The sequence below is a fragment of the Molossus molossus genome, unplaced genomic scaffold (genome assembly GCF_014108415.1).
Source record: "Molossus molossus isolate mMolMol1 unplaced genomic scaffold, mMolMol1.p scaffold_m16_p_5, whole genome shotgun sequence".
Lineage (NCBI taxonomy): Eukaryota > Metazoa > Chordata > Mammalia > Chiroptera > Molossidae > Molossus > Molossus molossus.
The window spans coordinates 5,632,011-5,643,187 of NW_023425388.1; the positions used below are offsets into that span (position 1 = coordinate 5,632,011).

The 11,177-nt window shown below is 56.7% G+C and overlaps 1 protein-coding gene across 11 annotated transcripts in view; it reads right to left on the reverse strand.

Moving 5' to 3' along the window:
* AGPAT3 (1-acylglycerol-3-phosphate O-acyltransferase 3) overlaps positions 1-11,177 on the reverse strand; it is a 99,515-nt gene that overhangs the window by 13,628 nt on the left and 74,710 nt on the right. For 10 of the 11 annotated variants that reach the window (XM_036242343.1, XM_036242334.1, XM_036242335.1 and 7 more), the window contains 5 exons: positions 6,034-6,260; positions 4,555-4,724; positions 3,834-3,995; positions 2,865-3,018; positions 2,290-2,392 (listed from right to left, as the gene is read on the reverse strand). In XM_036242343.1, the coding sequence (XP_036098236.1) occupies positions 2,290-2,392; positions 2,865-3,018; positions 3,834-3,995; positions 4,555-4,724; positions 6,034-6,211 (767 nt within the window). In that variant the 5' untranslated portion in view covers positions 6,212-6,260. Of the gene's footprint in view, positions 1-2,289; positions 2,393-2,864; positions 3,019-3,833; positions 3,996-4,554; positions 4,725-6,033; positions 6,261-6,794; positions 6,847-11,177 lie in introns of those variants that run through there. The other variant, XM_036242338.1, reaches the window with a different exon arrangement.

Below are 11,177 nucleotides of genomic sequence, written 5' to 3' on the forward strand. Positions count from 1 at the left end.
GGTTTCCCACTCCGGCTCTCAGGACCGTGCAGGGCCCAGAGCGGTCACCCAGCCCCTGGCGGTTTCAGCCCCCTGCCAGGGGTTCTAGAGATCTAAGGGTGGGGACTCTGGGCTCCCCCACCCCAGGATGGCACATGAGACTCTGTACCTACTTTGGGCTAGTCTACAGCAAACTTCAAAAGGAAAAGAATCCAGCTGATGACTTGGTTCATAAAATTATTCCTGGAAATGTCCTAGAGTGTGGCCAGAACTGGGCGGTGTTTTTTAGAAACCGATACTGTCTCCAGCTCTCCAGGCTGCAACGGGGAGGGTCTGTCGGAGCCCTCGCCAGTCACACGGACCAGGGTGGTCACCGAGTCGCTGGGGGTGGGATGGCAGACAAGGGCGCTAACACAGAGATGGTTCTGTGACTTACACACAACCAGGGGAGGGCCTGCCTCCTGGGGCATGTCTGAATGACACGGGAGACTGGCAGGTTCGGCCAGGATGACCCAGACAGGAGGCAGCCCTGGAAGCCCTGCCCGGGATTCTGTCTTGAGCTGGAATCAAAGTCACACACCATTTCATTAACAGAGTGGTGCCCAGGCTGTTTCTTGTTGTTATTGTTTTTGCTTGTTTTTAATTCACCCCAGGATGCTTTTTCCATTGAATTTTAGAGAGAGTGGGGGGGCGGGGAGAAACTTCTATGTGAGAGAGACACATCGATTGGTTGCCTCCCACACGCACCCCAACCTGGGCCAGGGATCAAACCTGCAGTCCAGGTGCACACCCTTGACTGGAATCCAACTTGTGACCCTATGGGCCATGGGCCAACGCTCTAACCGCTGAGCCACACAGGCCAGGGCTACCCGGGCTGTTTTGCGTTAAAAAGATAGTTTGGGGTGGATTCTCTTTTCTTCACGAGCCAGAGAAGCGGAGAGTGTGGCAGTGGGACCTGCAGCCACCTCTCGGGTGTCTCTCCTGGTCACTGACCTTGAGCTGTGCCCTCCATGTGCCCACGGCTCAGAACAAAGCCTCGGGCTCCACGGTGGCCACCTGGATGCCTCATCCCTGTGTCTCCTCACTGGCCCGGGAACCACTGGGATGCAGCCGAAAACAGACCCTCCTTCGGACTCCCCTTCAGACACAGATCTCTTAAATTCTGGGCGGACATCGCCAGTGCCAACCAGAGTCACAGCAATGCAGCGTCACGCTGGCAGGTTCCGTGGGAGAGCCCGTGCTGCCGGCCTCTACGCAGGTCTGGGGTCCACTCCCGGGGGGGAAGGCAGCCCCCCGCGGGCCCCAGGGAACTAGTGACCCCGCAGGATGTGGGCTTACAAGGAGGTGGGAGGGAGGCTGGCAGATGGCCCCTCACATTCTGGCCGGACAACTTCCCCGGGAAACATGAAACACACGCTGGGTCAAAACAAGGGTCTCCTTTCGCATCGTCCCTTTCCTGTGCCGCCAGAGGAGCCTTTAGGGCACAGCTGGCCTGGAGGGGGCCTGGGGAAGAGTCTCCACCTCGTGGGGTCCCTGGGGCAGGGCTTCCGGCCAGCTCTGCAGTGAGCGCCAGGGACCCCACCTCCCCTCCCCGCTGCACTGGGTCAGACACTGGTCCTCCGGTTCCTCTACCTCGTGTTTGCGTACAGAGAGCACTCAGCACATGCTCACGGCACAATGAACAGGAATCGTGGCGTCTGAGTTTCCTTTCTCGGGCTCTCGAGGTCCCCAGGGCCGCCAGGAGCTGTGCCTGGACCAGCTCCCGTCTCTCTCCAGCAGCACAACTGAACGCTTGGGCTTTCGGCCCGCGAGGCGCAGCTGTGGCCTTGGCCTCAGGGTCACCTGGAGTGGGGAGGCGAGTGGGACCCAGGCCAGCCGAGGCCCTGACCTTCCCTTCTCTTGGGGGCTGTCTCTGAACCTCAGACCTAACTTGTCATGCACCATGCAAAGGGGACCACCGAGTCCCCCTCGAGCCGGGACAGCTGACCTTGTCTTGCCTATGGAGATCCCAGTCCCTAGGCGAGTCTTAGCTCATCCTCTTCTAGAAAGCTCCTGTGCTCCTCCAGCGGGAGGGGTCCCTCCTCCTGGACCAACCAGAACACTCTGCCTTCACCCCACAGCCACTCACTCGCTTCCTGTGACAGCCAACGGTTCCCATACTGTCCCGTATCTGCCCACCCTCGGTGGCGGGACTTCGGCCACCTCCACGTGGGAGCAGCTCAGGAGGTGCAGGGGTCACATGTTGGGGCTGGAACAGCAGAGGGAGGGGGCACCGGGCGGGATGGGGTGCCCGCTGGGCACTGAGCTCACCTCAGACACATATCCGCCTCGTACTTCTTCCCGTAGAGGATTCCCAGCAAAGACGGGTTCTTGTTTCCCCGGAAATTCAGAGTGACATCATAGACGGCTGCGACTGAGGGGGCCGGGTGCAGGAGTGAGCTAGGCTGCTGCCTCACCCCTCGCCCCACAGAGCCCGCAAGCTTCACGTCGGGTGTGTTTCTTTGCCGACTCCCGTCTTTAGCTGGGTATTTAGCCGCCCGGCACCCACTGCGCACTGACATGCGTGCGTTCACACCCCTCTCCGCTGCCTCCTCCTGTCCTCGTTGTTCTCTGACCCTTTCTTTTCTTTTACCTCCTTTTGGGTTAGTTAAACACATATTTTTTCCTTTATAAGGTTTTCAGTGATATGCTTTTTATTATTTTCTATTAACTAGCATTTTATCACTTCGAAGATGATACGAGAATCTTACAGTATGTTAATTCCACGTAGGTTCTCCCTGTGCTGCCCTGTATTCTCCATGTACCTCACTCACGTGGCTTTTGACCGCTTTCACGCGGAGCCCAGAGGACCGGTGGCCCCAGCTCTCGGGGGCGCGGGCTCTTACCTGTCCCTCGCAGGCACTGGACTGCAGTGGTGAAGCCCTTGGTACGAGGCAGCAGGTGGTACTTGAGGGGAGGCAACCCCTTGGAGGCGGCCACCTCCATGCTGACGCGGTGCTTCTTCTCCGTGAAGCGCGTGCCCTCACAGTACAGGAGGAACTAGGACGTGAACACAGGGGCACAGGCTCGAGCGGCTCCCACGCCCGGCGCACCTGACAACGCCCCTCTAGTGACAAGCACGTGGCATGCTTGTAAATGTTTTTCCCTCCGAGAGCTACAATCTGCACGCCAGCCACACGCATTCCCTCACTGAACAGCTAACAGCATTGCAGACGCAACAGAGAACTTTCCAGAAGGGAGGACATGTGAGGGTCCCTGGCCACGGCCTTCTGGTTGGAGCACAACATGCACGCTGGAAGTGCTGGGGGAGGAGCCAGCTCGCACAGGACTGTGGGAGGGGGGGAGGCCAGAGAAGAGGAGCAGGAGAAATGGGAGGTGTGAAGGGACTGACACTGCTGATCCCAGCGGGCATCCGTCAGACTCATCTGAGGGGCCTGAGAACCCGCCCGAGCCCCAGACCCTGGCTGCTGGTACAGGTGGTGCCCCGTGCCCCGTGACTCTTCTACAGCTGAAGGAGGAACGTGCCCAGACCAGCAGGTCACGGGCTCACTCTGGAACCACCTCTAAGGAAGCCCTCCCTGTGGAGGCAGCCCCTCGGCCTGGGCACGGGCTGGGCACCCACTCACCTCTCCAGGGAACCCACTCTGCTGAGCAGGACCTCTGTGCAGGGAGGTGCCTCCCCCACTCCCAGCTCTAGGAGCCGGTGACCCCCAGGCCCTGCTGTGACTCGGCTCAGTGCCCACAGCGTCCTGCTGGCCTGGCCTTCTCACTCGTGACTCAGGTCACACTCACGTGTGAGTGGAAGTCAGCCAGTGCGGCCTCCTGTGCCAGGGCTGGCGTGTGCAGGGACTCACCCACATGTACTCAGGGTAGTCGGCCAAGCGCCTCAGCCCTTCGATGACAGTGTCCCGGTCCTCCTCCCACTTCCTCTTGCAGAACACGATCTCCAGGAAGTACCACGTCCAGCCGATGAGGGGCACACACAGCAGCTCCCTCTTGGCCAGCACTTTGGAGCTCTGCAGGGGGAGGGCAGCAGGTCATGTGTTTCAGGCCAGGTGTCCCCCAGGCTGCTGCAGTGACTTCACTGTCCACAGGGGCACCCTGACACTGAGTGTGGTGCCGCTGGGGCCAGCGTGACCCGAGAGTGTAGGTACCTACACGTCTTCCTTACAGATGAGGAAGCCAAGGCGCAGGCCTGGCCGGGGAAGGACGCAGCCGCCTGGACCGGCTGCAAGGCCAGGCCTCCCTGAGGAGGGCAGGGGGACCCCTCGGCCTGGCTCAGGGTGTCTACATGCACCGGGGCACCCAGCTCCCCCAGGAGGCTCTGGGGACTCCCGGGGTAATAAGTAAGGCTGATGAGAGGAGGGCAGGAACCACCAATCTCAGGAGACCCCTGGGGCAGCTGAGGGCAGCCTGCTGTCCAGGCCCTGGGACAGCCATGTGTCCAAGCTCTTAGCTCAGGGGCCAGGGGCTACTGGAGAGGGGGGACCCAGGCCCGAGAGAGCCATGCCAGCACCTCCCTGGGACCCCCGTGTTGCTGACCCCCACCCCTCCCAGGACCCCCACAACACTTACCCCCAGCACACCAAACCGCTCACACATGGTCCACCCGCAGAGGAAGTCGATCTCGAAGTTATGATTGAGGATGATGACCACGTGTTCCTTCCCCAAGCAGTCCATGGTGGCCTGGTCGGTGAACAGCGTGCACTCCGTGCAGGACCACCACTCCAGCAGCATGACCAGCTCTGCGGACACAGGGGCGTCGGTGGCTGCCCACTCCCAGACCCCACCCCCCCGGGCAGCGAGCACAGCCCAGGCCCGAGCTCTGACGTGGGCGGGGCGTTTCCACCATCTCATCCGGACTGGGCTTTTCTGCTAGAAATGAGTTTTGCTGGTTTACATTTAATAAAATAACTTTTGCTGGTTTATAATTACCTTCTCTATGCAAAAGGCGGGGTGGGGGAGGGGAGAATAATGAGACCTTCAAAAAGTAGCAGAAGAAACAGGAAAACCAGCATTTTAGATGGTTTTATCTTATTTTTAGTCATGATTCCCACATGTGCTGCGGTTTTGTGGAATATCACACATTTCATCCAAGGGATGGGGGCGTGTGTATGACCACACCGCCAGCCTGGGCCGGGGCCGGGGCCGAGGCCAGGGCCCTGAGAGGGGCCCTCACACAGCGCCGGGGCTCAGGACTGACACAGCACAGCCCTGTCTTTTTTCCCTTTATTGATTTTAGAGAGGGAGGGAGAAGGAGAGAGAGATGGAAACATCGATGAGCGAGAACATCGACTGGCTGCCTCCTGCGTGCCCCCCACTGGGGATCGGGCCCACAACCTGGGCATGTGCCCTGACCAGGAACTGAACTGGCCACCTCCTGGTGCATGGGTGGACGCTCAACCACTGAACCACACCGGCCAGGCACAGCCCTGTTCCTTTGTGCTGAACCCCAACACACCTGTTTTCCGAGGGCTCCGAGCCCTAGGGATGGAGGCCAGGGAATGGGGGTGGGTAGGACAGCCAAGTGGGTAGAGACTGGGCTCTGAGCCTCAGTTTCTCGATTCACAGAAAGGAAGTAAGAGTGGCTTCCTCCCAGGGCTACTGGGAGGACAGCACGAGCCATCAACACCCTTTAGCAACTTCCAGTCTGCCCATCAGACAGACGCAGACTGATCTCATGCGTATACACACAGACACAGCGCGCAGGTAACAGACACACGCCTACACACAGGTGTTTGACTCAGAGAGGTGAGACCGGGTGGAATGACGCCCGAGGGAGGGGTGCCTCGCAACGCTGCGGTGGGCGGCCCGGGTCAGGGGGCCTGGCCGTGCACTGGCGGCGAGTGGAGGACTGAGCTCGTGACTGCTTGTCTCCGAACCCCAAAGCGCTGTGCTCAACCACGTGAAGCCAGGGGTCAGAATGTCACTTGTTCACCCTCACGGCGAGTTCGGGTTGAGCATCTCCCCACGTGCCCTGCGTGGAGTAACCCGCCGGCCGGCCGCGCCCTCCGCCGCAGAAGCCTGCCCAGCCGCGCGGCCGGCGGTACTCACGGCTCCAGAGCGAGTAGGCGAGGCGGCAGTTCAGCCGGCGGTAGAGCTGCTTGTTCACGGGCCAGAGGACGAGCGTGCACAGCTGGGTGAAGTTGATGACCAGCCCGCTCACCACGAAGACGAACCCGATGAGGAGGTGCAGGATGAACTGGGTCTTCAGGTAGGCGAGCAGGCCCATGGTCACTACTCAGGCGCGAGTGCAGGGTCCTTCACTGAGAACAGCCGTCCTGGAAGGACAGGGACGGCCGTCAGGAGGTGTGCCGGGACCCAGGGACCAGAGCTGCAGGCGGAAGTGAAACCCGTGGTCCCCACTTCAGGGTCCCAGAGCTGCAGCGCCCGGGAGTGAGGAGCTCACCCATGCAGACTCAGGAGCTTTCGTTCTGCAGGTTAACACACGGGCGCACAGGGACCTGACACACGTCCCCTATCCTTGCGTCACACATGCTCATGCCACACACACATGCCATACTGCATACACACACCACACACGTGCATATACACCATACCACATACACACCCATGAACCACACACACACACACCATGTATATAAAGAAAGGAAGACTACAAGAAATGCACCCAAATATTTAATGTGAGTATCTCAAGGTGAAGGCATTATGGATAATTTCTTTCTTTCTTTCTTTCTTTTTTTAGTATCTTATTTAAAAGATTAAAACTAGCCCTGGCCGGTTTGGCTCAGCGGTTAGAGCATCGACCTGCGGTCCAGAGAGACCTGGGTTCGGTTCCCGCTAAGGGCGCGTACCTCGGTTGCAGTTTGTCCCCGGCCCTGGTTGGTTGTGCTGGTGGCAGCCACTCGGTGTGTCTCTTTCACATCGATGTTTCTCTCTCTCTCTCTGTTCTCTCTCTCCCTCCCACTCTACCTGAAAAAAAATGGAAAAATGTCCTCGGGTGAGGATAAAAAAATAAATAAAAAATAAAACTACACATGAAATCTCTATAAAAGCACATAAGTGCCTTCTGATTCCCAGGTTGTTGTGCACTTTTTTAAGCTAAAAGACTTTTGTTTTGGTTTCTAATACAAAAGAGGCAACTCCTACAAGAACCTAACTGGTTTTTCTCCCCTTCTCTTCAGCAGGTCTCTCAGCTGCAGAGGTGAGCCAGAGCTCACGTTTCGTGGTTGCACCTGCCGAGTCCCCTTGTGAGGACAGAAACACGGGGAAGCAGTGGTTCAACCCCTGGCAAGCTCGGAGCTGGCTCGAGACGGTGCTGTGGCCACCCTGCCCTGAGCCCTTCGGACGGTCCAGGGGGTGGGGCGGGGCTGGCCCAGGAGACAGCCGCACAGGCTCGAGCTCCCAGGGCAGGCCCTGCTGCCTTTGTGAGCCGAGCATGCGGGGGACCGGCCACCCCGCCGCTTGTACCCCTGTGCCTGGAGAATACGCTGACTGCCAGAAACTGTGCGTGTGATTTTCCGGGCGGAGTCAGAGAAGGGTCCTGGCCTGGCTGGCTCAGTGGGAAGCTGCTGCCACGGGAGGACAGCGGAGCAGGGCGTCCTGGACGTGGAGGGAGCCGAGACTTGTGGCAGAGAGGGAGCGCCGTGGAAGCTGGTCCCCAGGCCCAGTCAAGCCTGCAGATGTCCGCCCTGCCCGCCCAGCCGGCCGCGCCCGGACTGGAACCTGAGAAATGGGCAGTGAGGGTGTCGTGCTGTCTCACACCACTGTGTGCGGGGTCGTTTGTTATGCAGCATCAGAAAACAAGTTCAGACTTCCGGTCCAGATGGCGGGAGGTAAACGCGGTATCGAGTCCTCCCACAACCACATCAAAGTTACAACTAAACTACAGAACAACCATCATTCAAAACCACCTGAAATCAAGCTGAATGGAAGTCGTACAACTACGGAACTAAGAAAAAAAAAGCAGCTACATCCAGACCGGTAGGACGGGCGGCGGAGCGAAGGGGGGCGGCGGCGCGGTGGCGCGACGGGCTGGTCCCACACCCACGTGTGGTGGATAAAAATCAGGAGGCTCCCGCGGCTGGGAAGGTCCTTCCTGAGGACTGAGGGGTCCCCGTCCCACACCAGGTGCCCCGTTCAGGGTTCCAGTGCCAGGAAAAGAGTCCCCATAACTTCTGGCTGGAAAACCAGCGGGAACTGAGGCTCAGGGAGGCTGACGCAGCTGGAGCCCCAGGCAGCTCCTTAAAGGGCCCGCGCACGGACTTATCGGACTCTCTCCCTCTAAGCTCGGAGGGGAGGCAGCTCGAGGGGCGCCAGAGACACACAGGGAAGAACTGAGCTGTTTGGCACTGGAGCGAGGGCTGGAGAGGGGGCTTCCTCGGGGACAAACGTGCTGTCAGAGGCCTTTGTTCCTTTGGTGAGCCCTTCCCTGGGGCGGCAGACAGAAGCCATATCCGGGACTCCAGCAACCTGGCTCACACTGGGAGCCCCGCCCTGCTGACTCCCTGAGGCCCCGCCCCACCCAACTTTCAGGCCCACCCAAGCTGTTGCCACTTGCTTAACCATAGGATTGGCCGGTCTTGGATCCTGCTTCAGGTTTTTCCTAAATTCTTTCAAACGAGCAGCATCTGGTCTCAGCTAGCCCCATACCTCTCATTAAGTAATACACTGAAACAAACACAGGGAGGCAGCCAAAATGAGGAGACAAAGAAACCGGTCCCAAATGAAAGAACAGAACAAAAACCCAATAAAAGAACTAAGCGAAAGGGAGATAAGCAACCTAACAGATACTGAGTTCAAAATACTGCTTATAAGGATGCTCAATGAACTCAGTGAGAACCTCAGTGAACTTAGGGAGAGCCTCAAGAGCATAAAAAAGGACCAGTTAGAAATCATGGATACACAGTTAGAATTAAAGGAGGCATTAACTGAAATAAAGAATAATTTACACAGCTTCAATAATAGAGTATGTAAATCCAAGGAGCAAACCATCGATTTGGAATATAAGGAAGCAAAAAATCCCCAATCAGAACAGCAAAAAGAAAAAAGAATCCAAAAAAATGAGGAGAGTGTAAGGAGCCTCTGGGACAACTTCAAGCGTGCCAACATTCGCATCTTGGGGGTGCCAGAAGGAGAAGAGAGAGAACAAGAAATCAAAAACCTGTTTGAAACAATAATGGCAGAAAACTTTCCTAACTTGGTGAAGGAAACAGACATACAAGTCCAGGAAGCACAGAGAGTCCCAAACAAGATGAACCCCAAGAGGCACACACCAAGACACATCATCATCAAAATGCAAAAGGTTCAAGACAAAGAGAGAATCTTAAAAGCAGCAAGAGAAAGGCAGCTAGTTACCTACAAGGGAGTACCCATTAGGCTGTCAGCTGATTTCTCAAAAGAAACTTTGCAGGCCAGAAGGGAGTGGCAAGAAATATTCAGAGTGATGAAAACCAAGAACCTACAACCAAAATTACTCTATCCTGCAAAGCTGTCATTTAGAATTGATGGACATATAAAAACTTTACCAGACAAGAAAAAGTTAAAGGAGTTCATCACTACCAAACCGTTATTATATGAAATGATGAAGGGTCTTTTTGAAGAAAAAGATAAAATGTATGAACAAACAAAATGGCAATGAATACATATCTATCAACAATGGAATCTACAAACAAAATGAACAGGAAGAACAGAAACATTCTCATAGATACAGAAAACATTTTGTTGGTTGCCAGTTGGGAAGGGGGTTGGGGGAATGGGTGAGAAAGGTGAAGGGATTAAGAAGCACAAATTCATTGCTAGACTGACGAACCTCAAAGGGAAAGGGGTTGGGGGGTTGGGAAGAAATAAACCAAAGAACTTATATGCATAACCAATGGACAGAGACAATAGTGTGGGAAAAGGTGGGAGGGGGGCAGGAGTGGGGAGGAGGGGGTCAATGGGGGAAAAATGTGGAACATCTGTAATACATTTTACATCCAAAATAAAGATTTGAAGGAAAAAAAAAAAAACAAGTTCATTATTCTAACGATTAGAGTAACTCGTACACTTCACCAACGCCCATTTCCAGCAGCAGACAACACTCCACGGATCAGACTTAATTTAATTTTATTTTATTAATTTATTTTTGTATCCTCACCAGAGGACATTTTTGCATTTATCTTCAGATACAGTGGGAGGGAGAGAGGGCGGAAGAGAGAGAGAGAAACATCGATGTGAGAGAGACACAGCGAGTGGCTGCCGCCCACACGACCCCAATTGGGGCAGGGACAAACTGCAACCAAGGTTGCGGGAACCGAACCCAGGACTTTGGTCCACGGGCCGATGCTCTAACTGCTGAGCCAAACCAGCCAGGGCGATCAGACTTAATTTTAGTCCAGCCTTTGTGTAAAATGGTATCACACAGTGCTACTAAGTTGTATTTTCCTGGTTACTGTAACATCAGATTCCCACACTGCAGGTTCTTGGGCTCTAACCTCCCTGTGTTACCTGTGGGGACACTGAGGCCCAGAGGGGCCTGAGAGGCTTTAGGGACTGCAGTTCAAGACGAGTGAGGCCATAGCAAGCCCTTGGCCACAAGCCACTCCTGATGCGTGGGTCTGATGTGTTCCCTTGAGCAAAGGCCTGGAGCCCAGCTCCCCTTCCCCCAGCACCGCGAGTATATAGGAGCCGGGTGGCCCCTCCGCCGGCCTCTTTTATCTGGAGAGGAACTGGTCAGGACCTGGAAGGCAGGGACAGCCAGCCCGTCCCCTTCCCATGGCGCCTTCTCCTTCATGTAAGATGCCGTTGCTGAGATGGTGAGGACGGCTGGCCTGCTTCTAAGTCCCTTCAGCGGATAATGGGTCAGGCTGCTCCAGGAGCCTGGCACCCCTACAACACGCCAAGGCTGCGGTGGCTGCCTGCTGGACACGCTGCGAGGGTCCCACGCTCTCAAGGCCAGGGACACGCTGCATGCACACCCTCCCCAGAGGGCATACAGGGTGGTGCCACCCTCCTGGGGACAGGCTACTGGCGACTCGAAGAGAGGGGGTGAGCCAGGTGGCTCGGCAAGGCTGTGCTAGAAAGAGCTGCACAGAGGTAAACCTGAGAGAGCGGCGGCTGGACATCAGGGGACCCCAGTACCACCCAGGCAGAGAGGCTCGGCCCGGAGAAGCCGGCGGCAGTTCCGCTGGGCAGGAAAGGCTGAGCACCCGAGCCAGGCCCCCCTCCCTGCTGCAGCCCTGAGAAGCGGGGCCCTC